Source organism: Pygocentrus nattereri, chromosome 1, assembly GCF_015220715.1.
Source record: "Pygocentrus nattereri isolate fPygNat1 chromosome 1, fPygNat1.pri, whole genome shotgun sequence".
Taxonomy (NCBI): Eukaryota; Metazoa; Chordata; class Actinopteri; order Characiformes; family Serrasalmidae; genus Pygocentrus; species Pygocentrus nattereri.
The window spans coordinates 50,444,103-50,464,643 of NC_051211.1; the positions used below are offsets into that span (position 1 = coordinate 50,444,103).

The 20,541-nt window shown below is 39.6% G+C and overlaps 2 protein-coding genes across 2 annotated transcripts in view; both read left to right on the plus strand.

Annotated features, from left to right (window-relative positions):
- cax1 (cation/H+ exchanger protein 1) overlaps positions 1–20,541 on the plus strand; it is a 1,125,587-nt gene that overhangs the window by 163,034 nt on the left and 942,012 nt on the right. The window lies entirely within an intron of this gene.
- Positions 1–20,541, plus strand: part of camk1da (calcium/calmodulin-dependent protein kinase 1Da) — a 117,464-nt gene that overhangs the window by 86,412 nt on the left and 10,511 nt on the right. The window contains exons 4-6 of the mRNA XM_017698887.2: positions 3,683–3,821; positions 3,924–4,050; positions 15,351–15,426. Of these exons, the coding sequence (XP_017554376.1) occupies positions 3,683–3,821; positions 3,924–4,050; positions 15,351–15,426 (342 nt within the window). The remainder of the gene's footprint in view (positions 1–3,682; positions 3,822–3,923; positions 4,051–15,350; positions 15,427–20,541) is intronic.

The window sequence follows — 20,541 nt, forward strand, 5'->3', positions numbered from 1 at the left end:
TAAAAGAGATGCGTGCTGCCAACCCTAGTGCTATAATGTGCATTGCTACACCATTGTACTGCTGGCTAAAGTGGTCAGTACTCTGCAGTCTTAGAAAAAGGTATAAAACTGTCACTAGGGCAGTACTCCTCTTGTCACTGAGGGTACATTTCAGTACTTTTAGGGAACATTGTGCCTTAATCTATTAAAACTAAAAGGTGCAAATACTTTTCCAGGGGGAAAAACCTATTTAAGGCACTCAGTCAAACCTTAAAACCACTGTAGTACCTTCTGAGGGAACATTTACATTGTTTGTTCCTTGATGAATGAAAAATGTACCTGCACAGAACCTTCATTTCCAACATTGTACCTCTCAATACTTTCAGTTCTTAATTTGAAGGTTCCATTTAATGGAAAAGCAAACTTTCCTCGATGTGTTGAAAGAAGAGTTTGATGTAGTATATACATTTTTATTAAACAAGTTTTCCAACATGTACCATTCACCCCAGACTCTACTGGATTTCAGAATTCAGTGGTTTTGTGACCAAAGCTCTTATTGACTTCTCACTATTCAGGCTCCAGCAGTTTAGTCCCCCCCTTCCTGCTGAAATTATAACGAGTGTTTCTGCCTGGACTGCTTATTTAGCAGGCGCAATACCAGTCAGAGCAGATGGCTTTTACAGTTCAGTGCAAATGTCAGTTCCAGAATGGCCATTAAATGCAAGTTATTCATTTTTCAGCACCAAAAAAAAGGAACAAAAAGCAGAAAACATAAATTTAACAGAAAATTACACAAAACCCTTAACAACTAAATGTAGTATAATTTTTTTCAGTATTTAGTGCATCTGCTCTTTGTGTCTGTCAATATCTGCAGGGATATTTTTCCACACCTCTGAAGTTCAGTCTTAGAAGTTAGCTCTTTCTTTGATTAGCAGTTTTTCTTCTTTTGTGTCCACTTCTTTTTCTCAGTAACGGCTTCTTGACAGCAACACATCCTTTCAGATTTTTTCAGATCTGAACTAAAGAGTCGTAGCAGTCAACATGTTCCTGTACCAACTTTTTGGAATGTATTGCAGACATGATATTTGAAATGAGCATATATTGATAAAAAAGTCATGGTATGTTTTTAGACTGTTTTCAATTTAATGCTGTTTGAATGACGTTTACTAATCACGGTTTTCTCTCTCTCTTGGATTAATTTGTACATTTTTTCACAGTTTTGAGCAGTTTTAGTGTGATGAATACAAATAAAACCATGTGGAACCACTTTACACGTTTGAATCTAAATAAAAAATAAGTAAGTTTGTTTTAAACACAGTTAAATGAATATTAGGCTATTTTGTAAGTTTTAGTTAATGTAACAACATTTTTGGTTAGTTTTATATTTGTAAAGATATTTAATTTGAAAATATGATATTAATTACTTTATATTTTTAATAATGTTAATATTTTTCTATGTTTAATTCAGTAAACATATTTTCTGTCATAATATCATTTTGGTATCAATGTGATGCTACTTTGGTATTGATTTTCAATTAAATGTAACATGTAAACCTGCTACTATAACATTACTTGAAATGGTCAGGATAGTTTTGGACAAACCTGAAGTTAAATGAAATAAAGGCATAATGTGACAATAAATAAATAACAATAAAATTGAATGAAATAACTGAATTTCTTTTTGTAAAAGGTCACCTCAAATGACCAGAAAATGTGTTTTATGATCATAAACATATTGCTATATGCTTAGAATTTACTGCTGAAATAAAAAAATATCAGACGCTTTTTGTATTTTTTTTATAATAGTCATTTTTACAGAGCAGATCACTGAAGAGACGCCATCTGAGATCCAGTTTATAACTCAGATTTGTGGAAAAACGAGTCGACTTTCAGTTGAAAAAAAATTGTGAGTTCAGCTTATTTTATTATGAAGGTTTAAAATTTCATCACCATCTATTTGACTGGAAAGAAGACAGTTACAGCCTCATATGAGGTACAACTTTTGAATGAAGCTTATGAAATATGAAAGTAGTGAAGTAAAGAATATGACAAAGTGCGTTTTGGAACCACCGGTGGTTCCACAGAGTTAAAGAGGCCAAGTGAACACATTCTCTACATGCAGCAAACTTAAATATGAAAACATTTTTTGTAAATTTTATTACACACTTTCTATTTATTCGCTGAGTTTAACATATTGGAAAACAACCTTTAAAGTCTTAATATATTTAATGTGCTAAAATATTTGCACAGGTCACATTTTAAGTTGTTTTTTATTTCCCAATATGTTAATTTCAGCAAATAAACAGTAATTGTGCATTATAAATGTGCAGAAGTGTGTTCTCTGTAGAGGACAACCTGTTGTCACTTTGAAAATCAACAAACATGTCATTTGTCCAGGCACACCAAAACCTTTGCATGCAACTGTGTTAAAGGCGGCTCAACCAGTAACCAAACTGTAAGCTTAAATGTTCCTTGTAGTGAAATGAATGAATGCATGAATGAATGAATTGCCGATTTCATGTTACATTTAATTATTTATATTGACTTTTATTTATACTGTTATCCATTTGTTGGCACATTATATCATTAATTGATCGATTGATTTTGTCTGAAAATGATTTGGTAGATCCAGGAATAAATACAGCTGGAATTATTTACAGAAGCACTTCATTATGAACAGATAGAATACAAACATTTAAGGTTTTTTATTTATTTATTTATTTATTTAGATCCAGTTTCAGGTCATTAGGATTGATTATAGAGCTTATAGGGCTGGATTTTCTGTGCTTTCTTAAAGTCCTTACACCCCCTGCTGGTGGATTACTATAAAAGATTGTTATCTACTCCTCCACATAGAGTCGTATGCAAGTTTGAACACACAGTTTGTTTGTATTTATTTGTCTGTTTATTTGCTTAAATTTAACATTTTGTTATATTTTTATATGTTAAAGTCAGCAAATACACAGTATTTGTGCATTGAAATGTGCAGTGTAGAGTAGGGGTGGCAAACTCAGCCACTAAAGGGGCCGTATTTAAAAATCTCAACAAATCTGCGGGCTGAAGAAGAAATGTTTCTATTGCAATTTTTAATTAGTGTTGTGCTATAAACAAACTGTCCGTTGTTTATTCAAAGTACGCCAAAGCTTCAACAGTAAATTACAGGCACTTGTAGTAGACCTTGAAATATTACACGAATACTTGCAGTAGTTAAAATTTAAATGTCCCCAGTAGGCTCAGTCTCTTACACCTACTTATCTGCTTAAACTAGACACCTGGCATCCTTTCCTTACTGAAGGTTCATTAACATACTTGGGCTCAATTTCTGAGCTGCTGAGCTGCTGAGCTGACGTTTATTGTTTATACTGGCTGAAATGCAGCTAGTGTGTTTGCTGATATGACAGGTGTGGAACCGTGTAGAACTGAGGTTTAACCTCTGTTCTGTAGACTGTTGTTGGGGTAGGAGAGTCCGAGCGCACATTACGTTGCGGTGCTTGCTGGGGACTGTAGTGCAGTGCACTGTGAAACAGGCTAGTCACTCTGCCACTCTGTCCTCTATATCAGAGAAATTCATGCATAATTCGTGTCCGTGGTTTTGCTGCATCTGCAGTGGAAACAAGTGATGGATTTACGTGTAACGTCTTGGTTTTGGTGTATGTCTTTAGAACTTCTTTCATAGTCAATCTCTCTCTCTCTCTCTCTGTAGAGTTTCAGGAGGGGAGCTGTTTGACCGTATAGTGGAGAAAGGATTCTACACAGAGAAAGATGCCAGCACACTCATCAGACAAGTACTGGATGCAGTGAACTACCTTCACAGCATGGGCATCGTACACAGAGACCTGAAGGTGAAAGAACCAGCGCAGATTTACAGACTGACCTTCTTCTTTCTGCCCTTCTTTGTGTGGACTGGTTTTCCTGATTCTGTCTGTCTCTGTTCTCCCCCTCAGCCAGAGAATCTTCTGTATTTTAACCCTCACGACGGCTCAAAGATCATGATCAGTGACTTCGGCCTATCAAAGATGGAGGGCACAGGTGACGTTATGTCCACTGCCTGTGGCACACCAGGATATGTGGGTAAGATAATTATGTTATATAAGACAGTGGAACATAATCATGGACCCAAAGCAGATCAAAGCATGAAAATGGGAACCAGAAATGGATGGTATTTTGCTAGGAATATAAACATAATCATCCTTAACTGTGCTGGAAAGTTTCATTTCAAATCTCTGTTACCGGTTAGCGATGTTATTTTTCGTCCACAACTTGACAAGAATTTTAACTCGATTATTGTTTGTCGTACATACTGTGCCAGATGCATGCGCAAGAGCAGACACTGTGCAAAGCACTCCTTCATACGACCGAAGTACAGTCGAATGTAAAATTCTGTCGGTTTACATGTCTGCACATTTTAATACACAAAGAACATTTTATTTGCTGAATTTAACACATTGGGAAAAAATAAAACACAAAATATGGCCTGTGAAAAAGTTTTGGCACATTTTTTATTTTAGATTTAATTTTTTCCAGTATGTTAAACTCAAGAGCACTTTGCAGAATTGCTCTACGGTTTGCAGAAAATAGCGTGTTTAAGTGTGCTCACTGTAGAGGACGTGTTAGCTTACTTTCACTTTTTAAAAAAATCAATTAACATGTAATTAACTGGTGTTTTGCAACTACATGCACTTATTAGTGCAGCTGAAATTAACATTGGTTTACTAAGGCTGCATATAGGGCAAATAATGTGAAATGTCAAGTATTTTTTTTCTAAAGCAGAAGAGAGCAGGAAGAATGTTACTCTGTTCTTTCAGCACATCAGTTTAGAGCCATTCTCATCCAGTGTTTCTTTTGAAGTCATGCCCTTCTTTAATAATGAAATATTTTAAAAAGTTAATTAAAAAGAAACCTTAGCACAAATAGAGCATGTTAGATCCACTGTAGTTTGTGTAAAGAGCTGAGAACCTTTTGTTTAGACACATGGAATTTCCAGGGACTTTGGCTTTTAACACCATCCAGCGACATCTTCCAGCAGAGAAACGTATTCTCTTTTTTAATGTTTATTTAATAATAGCTGGATAGATTTCCTAGCTAGTAAGTCACAGCGTGTGACAGTCAGTCTGAGTTACTCAGAACGGTTGTACTGGTTCTCCTCAGTCTGTCTCTTCTTCTTTGTATTATGTATGCGGATGACTGTCCTCAAGAAGCTGGAGTACATGACTTTTGTGCCATGTTATGAAATAAGTGGAGAGAGTTGTTGATTTTAGGAAGTGTTTACCGAGCCCCATGCCTACAAGGCAATCTTACGCTGAGTACTGGGAATAGCCTCAATAGCCTTGTCAAGATAGCAAGTCAAATCATTGTGGTACAGGAGACCCAGCTCTCTCTCTCTATCTCTCTCTATCTCTCTCTCTCTCCCTCCCTCTCTCTCTCCCTCTCTCTCTCCCTCTCTCTCTCCCTCTCTCTCTCCCTCTCTCTCTCTCTCTCTCTCTCTCTATCCATCTATCTGTCTATCTGCCTCTCTCCCTCCCTCTATCTCTCTAGCAGGAGGTTTGTCCCTCTTTCCTGCAGTGACTACTTCTGCTCTTTTGAGAAGACTTCACACTGAATGTTTGTACATTATTGTGAGGATTTAATTGCTTTCAGCCTCAAGAGCATTAGTGAGGACAGGTACTGATGTTGAATGGTTAGTTCTGGATCACTGCAGCTCATCCCACATGTGTTGGATGGAACTCCATCACTCCAGAGACCGCAGTTCCACTATTCCACAGCCCAGTGCTGGGCTGCTCCGCAGGGTCCCATTCTATTTGCAATGTGTTTCTATGGAGTTAAACACTTTGTTTGCCCAAATAAATGCAATGGGGGCTGCATTCACTAAATAGGAGTGTATGGATCTTTTTGCCTGTGTAGTGTACCTCCAAGCTCTCAAATATCTTTAGCACAGTCTGATTTTATTTACAGCATTATTTTACACGTATTGTAGCATCCTGAGACCTGACGGTAAATGACTAGCTGCGCTACAGAATATACAGTCTTTTTGATTATCACTTTATGTTGCCTAGCATTTGTGAAACAGATGACCGGGTGATGAAGCGTATGACCAGTAGGCTGTTAATGCTATAGGACAGATGTTATTAACCTTTTTCATCCCAAGGCTCCGCTGTTTATCACTAGAAAGCTTGAAGGCCCACAAGAAAACAAAACTCTATGTACATGTGGGGACCTACTCTTGGAGTATGTAGTGTGTATCAGTGAACATGAAATGTCAGCAGAATATTGGTGTGAGTGGACAACTCAGTATAGGTCCAAGGACCACCAAGGCGTCCTTTGCAGCCCGCCTGTGGTCTTCGGCCCAGTGGCTGAGAAACCCTGCTATAGGATATCAGTTGCAGCCTGCTGTTTTGGTTGTGTATATATATCTTGCGCTGCTTGTTTTTGGTCATGATGTCCAGTGAAGGCATATGTTTGCTGTTGCTGCTTATAATTTAGCTTTAAAATCAAAACTTTGTTTCAAAAATGCTGCGCAGAAGTGTGGATAGTCAGTCCTGAGCTGCTGTCCATTGTGGTGAGCTTTGTGTGCAGAAGATACCAAAGATGAAAAATTCCATATCTATAAAAAAACAACTGCCCAATTTAATAGCTTTCCAACCAAATATGCAATGATATTAGACCTGCATACACCTAGGTTGTCAGGTTTCACCTACACTATATTGCCAGAAGTATTCTCTCGTCTGCCTTCACACGCATATGAACTTGAGTGACATCCCATCCCCAAACTGTTCCCACAAAGTTGGGAGCATGAAATTGTACAAAATCTCTTGGTCTGCTGAAGCACTGAGTTCCTTTCACTGGAACTAAGGGGCCGAGCCCAACTCCTGAAAAACAACCCTACACCATAATCCCCCCTCCACCAAACTTTACACTTGGCACAATGCAGTCAGACAAGTACCGTTCTCCTGGCAATCCCCAAACCCAGACTCGTCCATCGGATTGCCAGACGGAGAAGCTGATTCTTCACTCCAGAGAACACGTCTCCACTGCTCTAGAGTCCAGTGGCGGCGTTTTACAGCACTGCATTCGATGGTGATGTAAGGCTTGGATGCAGCTGCTCAGCCATGGAAACCCATTCCATGAAGCTCTCTTCGCTGTTCATGAACTGATCTGAAGGCCACATGAAGTTTGGAGGTCTGTAGTGATTGACTCTGCAGAAAGTTGGTGACCTCCGTGCACTATGCCCCTCAGCATCCACTGACCCCGCTCTGTCATTTTACGTGGCCGACCACTTCGTGGCTGAGTTGCTGTCGTTCCCAATCACTTCCACTTTGTTATAATCCCACTGACAGTTGACTGTGGAATATTTAGTAGTGAGGAAATTTCACGACTGGACTTGCTGCACAGGTGGCATCCGATCACGGTACCACGCTGGAATTCACTGAGCTCCTGAGAGCGACCCATTCTTTCACTAATGTCTGTAGAAGCAGTCTGCAGGCCTAGGGGCTCGGCTTTATATAGTATATCATACAATTCTACCGAGCAAGGAGGTGACTGCTTGCTTCCTCCAAGACAAATGAAGCACCACTGCGTCTTATAGAACTGCCTCTAACTCCCACGTTGGCTAGCATTGTGCTGAGTGATGGAGAGAGACGAACATCCTACCCTCCCGGAGAGAGAGCAAGGACAATTATCCTCTTTCGGACTTCTGATTATGGATGTCTGACATCACTCAAGATCAAACTTGCTTTTATTCCGTTTCTGAGCCTTGAATGTATTTGTAATAAAAAAAAGATGGTTGTATTTGCACCATCGGTGTTATTTTTCCTTTCAGTTGATAGTTTCCTATATTTAACTATACTGCTAACTGTTGAATACGGTGATGTTTGCATGCAGATGTGCACCACTCTGTGTGAGTCTGTGTAGATGTGTTGGGTGAATAATGCAGCTTATCTGTGTGCGTCCTGTATTTGGCTCTGGAGCTCTTTCTTATCGCACGGTGACAGAGCCACCCTGCAGTTGTCTGCTTTACCCTTCAGATTACAGCATCCAGACTACTCTGAGCAACATTGTCAGATATGCTGTGGCATGCCAAGCCACACTATTCTCACACATGCACATAACACACAATGATGATAATATATGTTTTAAATGTAGACTTAGTTGCATTATTTGTTGCCATTAATTATACTTAAGCACACTTTTTTATTTTCTAATTTAGCCTCGAATCCCTGAATCTTTCGATACTGTTAAGTTTCCGATATTTGAGTGCACATCTGAGGCCCACATTTCATCGATTAGTCTTCAGCTCTGCATGTATTTTTGCTCTTCACAAATAAACATGCTGCATTTTAGTGATGTGCAAAGTAGCCACACAAGCAACATAGGCAGAAATGTATTTTTGGGTAGGAGAAATTGTTAGACACTATTTCCAAACGTGCTGTGTCCTGCTATGTCATAACATCAGGCTATAGCCTATTGCTAACAGCAGCACAGTCATCACCCAACCTCAGGGGTTAGGCAACCCAAATGTTAACAAGAGCCATTTTGTCCTTTCAAAAAAATCTAACCACCTTGGTAGCCACAACATTTCATGTCCATTTTAACATCTTGGCTGTCAATATGTCTCAGTACGTGCTAATGTAATATTATAGGATAAAAAATAAAGATGAAAACGCAAACTTACTTGCTTTAAGCTTTAGCTCAGCTGTAGCTGCTTTTCTCTCATCTCCAGCAGGAGAATCGCCAGCTTGTTATTCAATTTTTTTTGTTCCACCTTAAATGGCAGGTGATGCACCAGAATGTGGCTATATCACTATTACTACTAAAACGGTGTGTGTTCTGTTATAAGCTGTGCATTGTCAGAAGAGTTTGTTATCGTTAATAATAGATCAAGGAAATTTTGTAATGCATGTTTGTGTGCTGATGCCTGTGGCCATTTACAATTTCATGTGTGTGCAGAAAAGCTATATTTATGTTTCATTCTCATGTTTGTGTCTATGCATGATTGTGCACACCTGTGTGTTTTATGGCGGACTTGTTGATGACATCGTGCTCAGGTTTCCTTGGGATGGAGTTTTAATGGCTGTCTGGTGGCTGCCGTGTAATCCATAAACCAGTCAAGGATGCTGTGGTGCTGTGGAGAGAGAGACAGGAGGAAGGGAGGAAAGAGATTGGGGTAGGGGGTTAGTGTTCCTGTGACGGAATACCATGCTGCGTAAGAATGATAGCACTGCGCAGGCATGCAGTAAGTGTATGTGCATGTCTGTTTGTGTTTGTCTATGCTGAAAGGTCTGGCCTGCTTCTCTTTGCCTTTAAATGGTAACAGGCTCCTTCACTCTCACTGCTCTGGATTATAGATTTGATTTGACTGCCATCAACATCTGTTACTATCTAAATTCTGCCCTTGAAAAGATATAAAGATTCCAATCTCTCTCTCTCTCTCTCTCTCTCTCTCTCTCTCTCTCTCTCTCTCTCTCTCTCTCTCACACACACACACACACACACACACACACACACACACACACACACACACACACACACACACACACACACACACACTCTTTCTGTCTCTCACTCTCTCTCTCTCTCTGTCTCTCACACACACACACTCTTTCTGTCTCTCACTCTCTCTCTCTCTCTGTCTCTCACACACACACACTCTTTCTGTCTCTCCCCCTCTCTCTCTCTCTCTCTCTCTCTCTCACACACACACACATTCTTTCTGTCTCTCACTCTCTTTCTCTCTGTCTCTCACTCACACACTCTCTCTCTGTCTCTCACTCTGTCTCTCTCTGTCTCTCACTCACTCACTCTCTCTCTGTCTCTCTTTCAGTCTCTCCCTCTCTCTCCCTCTCTCTCTCTCTTACACACACACACATTCTCTATCTCTCACTCTGTCTCTCTCTCTCTCACACACACATTCTCTCTGTCTCTCTCTCTCTCACTCACTCACTCTCGCTGTCTCTCTCTTTTAGTCTCTCCCTCTCTATGTCTCTCACTCACCTTCTCTCTCTCTCTCTCTCTCTCTCTCTCTCTCTCTGTCTCTCTCTCTCCCTCAGTCTGTCTCTCACTCACTCTCTCTCTCTGTCTCTCACTCTCTCTCTCTTTCTCTCTCTCTCTCTCTCTCTCTCTCTCTCTCTCTCTGTGCCACCTCTTATGGAGAGGTTGTAAATGTGGTGATGTTAAATTGGCTGCAGTCTATAAATAGCCCATCTGGGAATAGACGCTTATTCAGTATTCTTTGCTCAGACTGAAAAAAGAAGCATTTCACGATGGTCAGAGTAAATATAGATCGCAGCAGTGCAACACAAACAGTAACGGAAATATTTACTTGTTTTTATACGCTTTCAGAAAAAAATGCTCTGAACTATGTAGGAAAAAAAACAGAGAAAAACAGGTAACCTAAAATATGAGGACTGTGAAACTGACCCTGAATTTATAATGTGGTTTTTATAAGAGTTATATGTTTAAATCTTTTGGATTGAAAAGGTAAAACACTTACGTACACTGTATATCCAAAGGTTTGTAGACACCTGCTCATCCAGCATTTCTTCTGAAATCAAAGGTTGCTGTGAGGATATGATTGCAGCCACAAGGGCATTAGTGAGGTCGGGTACTTATGTTGGATGGTCAGTTCTGGATCACTCCAACTCATTCCAAAGTTATTGGATAGAGCTCCGTCACTCCAGTGAACACAGTTCAGCTGCTCTACATCCCAATGCTAGAATGCTTTATACCCCGTAGCCAATGCTGGGCATTGAGCATCATGTGCGGCTGCTCTCTAACTTCTTCTATTGGTCAGTGGTATTATATGGAGATTAAAACTATGTGTGGGCCACTGAGCACCTGTATCAGTAATGGATGCACCTTAAAGTAGCTAAGTTTACTAATCACAGTAGGTGCCTGGATACTTTTGCACATATAGTGCATCATAGCAAAACCTTGTGTCTCTGAAATATAAAGGAAAAACACTCATAGTGTGACCTCATCGCCCCTGCATAAGCATTAACACGTCAAAATTTGCAAGATTGCATCAGGATGTTTTGTGAAGTATCACATTGACACAAGGGCATTAAAGTAACAAACATTTTTTGAATTTATAATACTCATATATTATTATATCTTATAAGGCAAGAAATATGCATGAAAATGATCTCTTCAGTGTGAGGGCATCTGTCATATAACTGAAATATGGTGCAGCATTACTTGGGAATAACGCTCCATATCTGTGTTATAAATTAAACTGTCACCTTAGTTTAAAGGCCATTATGTCAATACAATTTCATTTATTTCATAAAATATCTTATGTCCACTTGCTAAAGCTGATCTAAGCAGTTCATAAATGCCCAAGTTTTGTGTTCTAAATATATTTTTCTGTTTGTGCATGTGTTACTAAGTCACTGTGTAGGTATTCGTCAAACAAACTGTAACCAAACATACTTAACTTCGATCTGTGTTAATGTAACACAAATTGGTTTTGAGTGATTTTCAACCACTTCAGATGATGCAACCCTATTCTATTGGCCCAACACGTAAAACGCAGTATAGCATTAGAATAAATATAAATAAAAATGAATACAGTAAAATGTAGGAATGTTTAATTATCTTAGAATACAGATAGGACAGCACAGATTTGGGTCCTGATTTCTCACTGCACTCCTGTCATCACATGATTTGTTAAATTCCATCAGCTGCACATAATTTCACTTATTGAAGGACTGATTAGATAAACTAGGTATTGGAGGGTATCAGTAAGTAGTGGGCTTCCACTTGGAGAGCTTTGGAAATGGTTAAGCTCACATACTGACTCAAATAAAACCATAATATTGTTAATTGGTTTATTATTATGTATTCATTTACACTTACGGCATTTGGCTGACGCTCTTATCCAGAGTGACTTACAATTTGATTATTTTTACACAGGTAAAAGGTGGAGGTAGTGTTAGGAGTCTTGCCCAAGGACTCTTATTGGTATAGTGTGGGGTCTTTGCCAAGGTGTGGATTGAACCCGTCTACAGCGTAGAAGGCAGAGGCGTTAACCACTACACTAACCAACCTCTCACTATTCTAATGTTCTAATCTAAAATTCTTGCCCAAACTGGCCTGAACCAGCCTATCATCACTATAAAGTACTGAATATAGCCTCATGTATTTAACAGTAGCTTCAGCTAAAATGTCCATGTAACAGTTGTCATTAGATCAGAGATAAAGAAAATAAAAAAACAATGCAAAACAATTATGTAATACAATGATCAGCTGGGTTTTCCAACAAAACAAGCTTTTTTTTATTTGGTCTGGATGAGTTTCCATACCGCACTATTTTCACACTGTGCCGTGCTGATATAGCAAGACATTAACACCCCTGTTTAATCCTAAAAGTCTTTGTATGCATAAAGCACATAAAGTATAAATGTAATTTGGGCTCCCCTGAACTGGAATCAAATCACGTTTCATTTACCTCACATCCGTTTTCTCCTGAGCGTGTTGCCACATAAAAACCTGTAATGAAACCTTAATTAATTAAAGAATAGAAGAAGGAGAAGAATGAGAAGATAAGGAGTGAAACTTAAGCAGGGGCACATTTAGGGTAAAATCTGTTAAAAGCGAGAACCCAAACATGAAATTTGAACCCGGAGCACAACACACATTCGAGAAATAACGTTCAGACCTGACGAAGCCATACATGTGCTGGACAAATGTTTAAAGCTCCCCTTTATGTAGCACATGCCTTCTGTGTAGTGCTGTGTATATATATATAATCCATATGGGACATAGATGTGGCCTCATATCCTGGCACTATATTAAAACAAACATGCGTGTGTGTTCAGTGCTTAGCACCTCAGGAAGTTGTCTCATGCCTTGGTTTTCATTTGGAGAGCCTTTTTCAGAATGATTTTCATAAGCAGTGGCGTGCTCGAGCACACAATCACTCTCTCTCCTCCAAACACAATACCCCAGTCTCGGATTAGATGGGGCTTTGAAGCATAGAATAGAGGGCTTTGTGGAGTGAGTGAAAGCTTGTTTCCTGATGGGAGGAAGAGAAAGGAGGGGAGAAAGGCAGAAATAGATGGAACTGTCAGATGACTTTAGAATGCCTTGAGAGTCCAGTCAGACCTCTACCTCCTGTGGAGATGCAGTGTGATTGACGTTGGCACATGTGTGGGTGGCTGACAGAGTTTGTGTGGTTTTTGTAAGCGTTTATGCGTATCTGCCTCCTGAGTGCACTGTGTGTGGACTCACCTCAGTCCAGCAGCCTCTGCTGTAACATCCAGGCCTCCTCATGTGAATAAATATGACACCTGGTCACACAGGCCCTCATTGTTATTTTATTGAACAGTAGACATCCCCCTGTTCTCTCATATATTCTTTCACATATTAGAGAGACAGACAGACAGGTAGAGAGATTGATAGGTAGGTAGGTAGACAGATAGATCGCTTCATTTTTAAAGTCGTCTGTTACAGCAGCGCACTGTACAGTAAAGAGTCATGACAAGCAAAAGTATTGCTGCGTGCTGTTATTACAGGTGAAGAAGAAGTAAAGACATATAGTAAAATATACTAAAACAACCATAAAATATAATGTGCGGTGCAAAAAATAGCACGTAAAATCACATAAATACTATGCAGGTGATAATGCAGTGGTGCATGTCATGTCCAGTGAATGAACTGAGTGAATACACACTGTAAACAATAACATGTTAATAGTATATACATGGGTGTATAAACAAGGTGCTGCAATATGCAATATTTATGGGTGTATAAACAAAGTGGCATTGCACTATGCCATATGTATGGATGTATAAACATAAAAAAGTACTCATAACGAAAAAATTATGTGTCTGAACAAGACAAAACTAAAAAGGAATGAAAGGATGAAATCTAAGAAAGAAACATAGTGAAAAGAAAAGTGGCGGACGTAATATAGGTTGGAAAGAACGTGTCTCGCAACGGAGCTGCCCCAATCGGCTGCCGCTAGAAACAAACATACACAGACTTTGTGTCTGATGAATCATCAGTGAAACCAGTCAGGGGTTTTGGAGCTTTGGAGTGGCAACTCCTGAACAATGCTGCAGGAAGGAGTTGGAGATGTTTGCTGCCCTTTTCTGAGATGTTTGCTGCCTTATACAAATTCATAGAAAGAGTACTGGCCAGATTCAGCTTTATAACATTACAGAAAAGCCTAAAAACCATATATAGCCTGACCCGACTGTAACGGAAATAGTGTATGTTCTTTCTGAACCGTCGTTTCTTTTCAGCCTTTGCAGTCCATTTCTCCTCTTTGGGGTAGTCGTAGACCTCCAGCTAAGTTGGTGGATTTACATTATCTGTGAAGAGAACGCTTTAGTGCTGCTACATTTTGAAATTTGCTGTGTAGAGCTCATCTGACTCAGTATGCTCTAAGCCTATTTTATGCAAGCATACTCCTTATTACATATAAAGCCTTGCATGGTCTGGCTCCTCAATATTCGGCAGAGCTTCTTCATCTATATGTGCCATCCCGTACTTTAAGATTGCAAAATCTAGGCCTTCTTCATGTTCCAAGGTTTAAATTTACTTCTATGGGTGGTCGATCTTTTAGTTTAGTAGCTCCCAAATTATATCTATATCTAGTCGGGATACACTCTATCCTCATTTAAATCTCTGTTAAAGACTTGTTTTCGCTGTGTTATTGTTGTTCCGTTTATACTTGAATGATTACCTGCATTGTTCTTTTGTTGTTTGCTTCTTAATGAGTTCATGCTCTTTGATTGTAAAGCATTCCTTGAGCATATAGATAAAAGAGATGATGATGATCATGATACACATTTGTGCATACAATGTCTTTTAAAGCCTGCCTTTCTGCACAAATGGCTTTCATCAAGTCAAAATAATCAAGAAAGTCCTGTTCAACATCTCACATGTTTTACATTGCCATGTCTTCGTTGAACAAATTACTTAAACAGTAACCATCATTGATGGAAAACCCTTGTATTTAATACTAGTAGAACCTCTTTTATTGGCAAAAACCTCAGCTAACACTTAAAAAATGATAACTTATTTTCTCAAAACAATTACTTGTGTTGAAATAATCACACACTTGACAAGTAATAATGCATTTTTTGTCAAAGGTAAAATTGCAATCTAATTAGTCACAACTTGAGCTTGAAACGGAGAATGAAAATGTTGAAGCTCTTAGCAGATTGGCCACCCCCACCTGCCCAGAGTGCTGACAGAGTGTAAGTAATTAGTGCCTCTTTTAGCAAATGTGCCACTTATTTTCACACGCCATTAAAATAAGGCTCTGAAGAGTTGGTGAAATTTCTGAAGTCTTGTGGGTTAGTGGATGAATTCTTAATACAGCATCACATCCTTGTACACTTACTTGTGTTCCTCCCTCTTCTCCTCAGCTCCTGAGGTGCTTGCTCAGAAGCCTTACAGTAAAGCAGTTGACTGCTGGTCAATTGGAGTAATTGCCTACATCCTGTGAGTACTGCATTTTAATCTTTTATTTCCTTCATGGTTTAAGTTTAAACAATCAAAGCACATGCCTCATTTGAGTGAGACCATCTTATAAACCCTCAAACATCTTGAAAACATTCAGACTCTTAAAAATCCAATGCCCCTGAACACTTTGGCTAGCTGGGCCAGGTGAGTTAGCCTGGATTTAAGGCTAAACTTCTGAAGGGTGACGGATCTCCAGGAAGTGCAAGCACTGGTCCCTGAGCATCACTATTCTTAGATGAGCTGATCAGTTACAGATGTTATTTTCCATGTGGCTTAATCTCCTTATATGGTGTTTATATTTTGGGGCTGTTGTAGTGTTTCTGTGTCTGACTCATTAAAGCAGGGATTTAGTGTCCCCTCACAGAATGAGATGTGTTTCGGAATTGTGTCTGAGGATGAGGAATCATTTTGTGTCCGATCAGCTCTTGCTTGTTTCCAGCCTCCGCTCCCCGTGTCTGTTTCCGTTCCTTGTTTTCTTGCTCCTGCGTCTCAGTTCTTGCTTCCTTACTGTGTTTGCCTCCCATTTGCAGCAGTTTTTCAGTAGTGCCTACAGGCTTTTGCTCTTTTGCATTCATTTAAAACTGTAATGTTCGTTTGGCCGGTCAGTTTGCTAATATACATTGTATTGCGAAATGTATGTGCGCGTGTGTATGTACACACACACACACACACACACACACACACACACATACACACACACACACACAAACACTCCCTTTATATCAAAAACAGGATAGCAAAACAGCAGAGGGCGCCTGCGGGCGAGGCCTCAATGAATGAGAGTAAATGGAGCTCAACGGCTAAAAATGAAAAGTTAACATAGCTTCTAATCATGTATACAGAACCTTCCTTTAAGTTGAGAAAGAAGAAAAATGTATTTCACTAAAAAGCAAAGAAAACTCACCTGTATGTTTTATTTTTTCTACAGCAATGGGTTTTGGGCAGCAGAAGGCGGGCATTACTGCTACTGAGTGCTGATTGGTTGGTGAGCCGGAGCAGCTCATTGGCTGTTTATGCTCACTGACATCATGAACGTACATGAGATGCCGTTTTAAACTCATATAACTTGAGTTTAAAAGCTCTTAAAATATAACAGCAGTGTTAAAATTAATGTATTCTTTTACATAATAGATGTTGAAGCATTTAGAAATTATTGAAATGCTCCATATTAACCCATTCATTTTGGATTCGCTTGGGAGCGCCCTCTAGTGTTTGAGAAACCCAGAAGACATTACAGAGTGGTAATGTTCCTCTCTGGAACTTCTCTGGTGTTATCTGTGTGTGTTTGTAGCATACTGGTATAAAGGTTATGACAAGGGAGGAAGAATTTAAACCATTATTTTGGGTGAACCGCTATATCACCCACTACTAAATGAAAAAGTATGTATAGTTTGATATATGACCATGGGGCAGTCATGGGCTGAAGGTTAGGGAACCAGCCTCACCGGTTCGATCCCCAGAGCCGACAGCACATGACTGAGGTGTCCTTGAGCAAGACACCTAACCCCCAACTGCTCCCCGGGCGCTGCGGATTGGGCTGCCCACCACTCTGGGCAAGTGTGCTCACTGTCCCCTAGTATGTGTGCGCTCACTAGAGTGTATGTGGTGTTTCACTTCACGGATGGGTTAAATGCGGAGGTGAAATTTCCCCATTGTGGGACTAATAAGGGTCACTTAATCTTAATACTTAAAGATAGTAAAAGGTTTAGTTTAGTATTTGCCAACAGCATCACACAGAACAGTGGAAAAACCTTGTTAAGGTAGTAATATGAGTGTGTGTGTGTGTAAATCCACTGTTCTCCCTTTCATCACTGCTACACTGTTCTTTCTTTCTCCTCCCAGACAGCTTACATAAAACTGTCTCATTTATCCATGCTGCAAAGTGTTTGTGAAGCTACTTGAACATTTTCTCAACAAACTGGTGATTCAGTAGGTCAAGAGTTTCTGAGGCAGCCTCACTCCCCTCCCCCTGTACTGACTCACAGCTTTACAGGCTCAAGTAATTCTTTTCCTAACCTCCTGTTAAGACTTTTTACTTTTGAAGATGGTGTGTACTGGAGCAGGAGTATGCCATAGTTTGTAGTGTCTGTTCATTGTTCAACAGTAAATCACTATTCTCAGTTCACTGTGCTCTGTTAACTGTTCAGAAGTCTAGAGTAGAGATTTCCAATAATATAAAGCCACTGTTGTTGCAGATACCTGTATAAAATTATTCTAGTGCAGAGGTCTTTAATTAAAATTCAGTGGGGTCCAGTTAGAGAAAATTTCCTCAAGCAAAGGTCTGGCAATTCATAATGTCTTGTATCATGATTCAGTGCCATATAGCCCAGAGTGGTGGGCAGCCCTATCCACGGCGCCCAGGGAGCACTTGGGGGTTAGGTGTCTTGCTCAAGGACACCTCAGTGATGGACTGTCGGTGCTGGGGATTGAATCGGCAACCTTCCGTTCACAGGGCCAGTTCCCTAACCTCCAGCCCACAACTGCCCCCACAGTCTCTGACTGCGAGTCACTGCCATAATATGTGAGTCATTGCCCCCAATGCAGATCTGATTGGCTGAGTAGCGTCACACGTGATATTCACAACAGATGCAATTGGTCTGTGAGTTTCCTGGGCCGCTAAAGCTGCCATAAAGGCTATAAAAAGTTACGCTGATTAAAATAGGACCACCCTGTCGAAATTAAATAATTCTTCATAGCTTATCGGTTATAGGTCCAGGCCTGCATAGGACGGAGTTTGGGTCTGGACTTGTTAGTGACCTCCGTTCTAGTGGGTTAGTGACATATTAGGCTTTCAAAGAGATCATCAGAGAAGTCTTTAAGTATATTAGGTGCACTTTTGCATCTGCAAGAATGTATTCACTGTGGTATTTGTTTCACAGCTTTTATAATGGTATACATTCATCCTAAACTGGATAAAGTTTTTCAACACAAAGTGTCAGGTGGTAGAATATTATATTTTAACCATGCCTACTGGTAATGTGTACAAACTTGCCTTTGTACTTGTACACCCATATAAACCTTTGTCTTTGAACTAAAAGATATGCCTTTTTTTCCAAATAAATATAGTAATAAACATTATAATCTTTATTTTGTTTAATAATAACACCAGAACTTGGTGAACTGAAGCAGCCTGGCCATGACTCAAAATTGACCGTTTTTTCAGTATTTGTGAATAGGGTACTGACCGTGGCATTGCATCATGTCGCTTGGGATGTTCTTTATGACACTATGCCCTGCCCACTCTTTCTTAAAAGCATGTCAGAATACAAAATCCTTTGTTACTGGTTGTGTCGCATGACAGATGAGGAAATCAGAATTCAGACTAGAGCTCTGTCCCTCTTTTTTATTTAGAGGTTTATATAACAAAAGTATTCTTTTTAAAAGTTTACTTAATCTACATAATATGGTTGGACAGTCAGACATCTTTAACTTTAAATGGCTTAAAAGATTAAAACGTATTTTGCACTGGAAATATACTTACATAAAAGAGGAACTGTAAAATAATGCGATTAAATGTCAAGTATTTATTAAATGATTTCATTTAAAAATGGACACGGAAAGTAAATCAAACATGCAAAAAGTCATTTTAGATGTGTCCAAAGTAATGAACAGAGCTAAAGACAGCTGTATTATAGGTGTAACGTCGGTTCACTCTCTGTCCTGGTCTTTCTCCGTTTTTGCCTTTTTCTTGGTTTCCCAGTGCCATGTGTTTTTGTATGTCTGCCAGGTGTCTTTGTTTTTTGTGTCATGTGCCTTTGTTGTTGTTTTGGTCTGTCTCCTCCCTGGTCCTGCCCCCTTGTTGCCTACTCCACCTCCATGTAGTCTGTAGCCCTGCCCTCTTATTAGCCTCAGGTGTTTCTTGTTTCCCCTCAGTGTATTTATACCCCTGTGTTTGCTCAGTCCTTTTGCCTTGCATTGTCTATATCCCCTATTGCTTGTTTCCTGTTTTCACTGGTCTTAGGTTTTGTTTCTGGTTTAGTTCTGTTTTAGTTCTGTTTTCCTTCTGTTCCACAAACCTCTGCCACCTCTGAGTTTCTCGACTTTGTTGAATCTCACTTTAAAAAAAATAAAGCAACTTGCAGCCTCTTCGCCTCCATCGATACAATAGGTAACACTTTACTGTAGGTTACCATTCATAAGGCTCCTGGAGACCTGCCTAATCTTGTCATGACAGCTGTCATAACCCTACATAAATGTTTATAAATGCTAATTCCAAAGGGCATCATCTGTCATGAAGGCTACTTTAGCTAACTTTGACCAAAATTAGCAAATGTAACCTTAATAGTGAATAATGCTTACAGGAATAAGCATTTATAAACATTTATGTAGGTGTGACATAGTTATGAGCAGTAGCCAACTGTCAGGTGTTACTACTTTACACCCAGAATGCATCATATTTTAGAATTGGTGAGCAATCTTGAAGCTGGGAAGTTGTTAAAAATTGAAATGGATCATTTCAGTTCATTATTTATTATTTAATAACATGTTGGACATAGTGAGCCATGTTGAATAAAACTTGGTGTCTAGTTTACAATATTAGTTTTCAAATGTGTTATTAATATGAGAAGAGCTTAGAAACTTCCAGCAGTAGCATAAGTCAGCTCTGTGTGTGTGTTTTTGTCTGTGTTTTGTTTACGTGGTGTTTACTAGATGTTGAACTGTATGGTGCCTATGTTCCTCCCTTTAACCAGCGTCTCTGAATCGAGCCCCAGCCAGTTCAGCTTGCCCTCAAAGCCCGATGTCACGGCTGATTGGCCTCCTCTCAGGTGTAAAGATTGCATTGGCATTCGGGCACATCCAGCGCTAATTCTCTTAGCGACTGTGTAGCTAACCTGACATCAAGAAAGGAAAACACAAAGCTAATCGGGCCGAAATCAGGCAGAAAATTGCCAGCCTTCTCCTCCCCAGCGCCACCGTTAGCATGCATACCCATGGGGAAAGGCATTTTAACGACTTTGATGATTAGCAGAGAGGGAAAAAAGTATTCCACAAAATATATTTTTGAAATCTATTCAAGCTCTTTGCTCAGGCTTAATCAGCTTAATCAGCTGTCTTCTTTCCCAGCAGGCTATGGGTGCCACAGCTACTTAAATG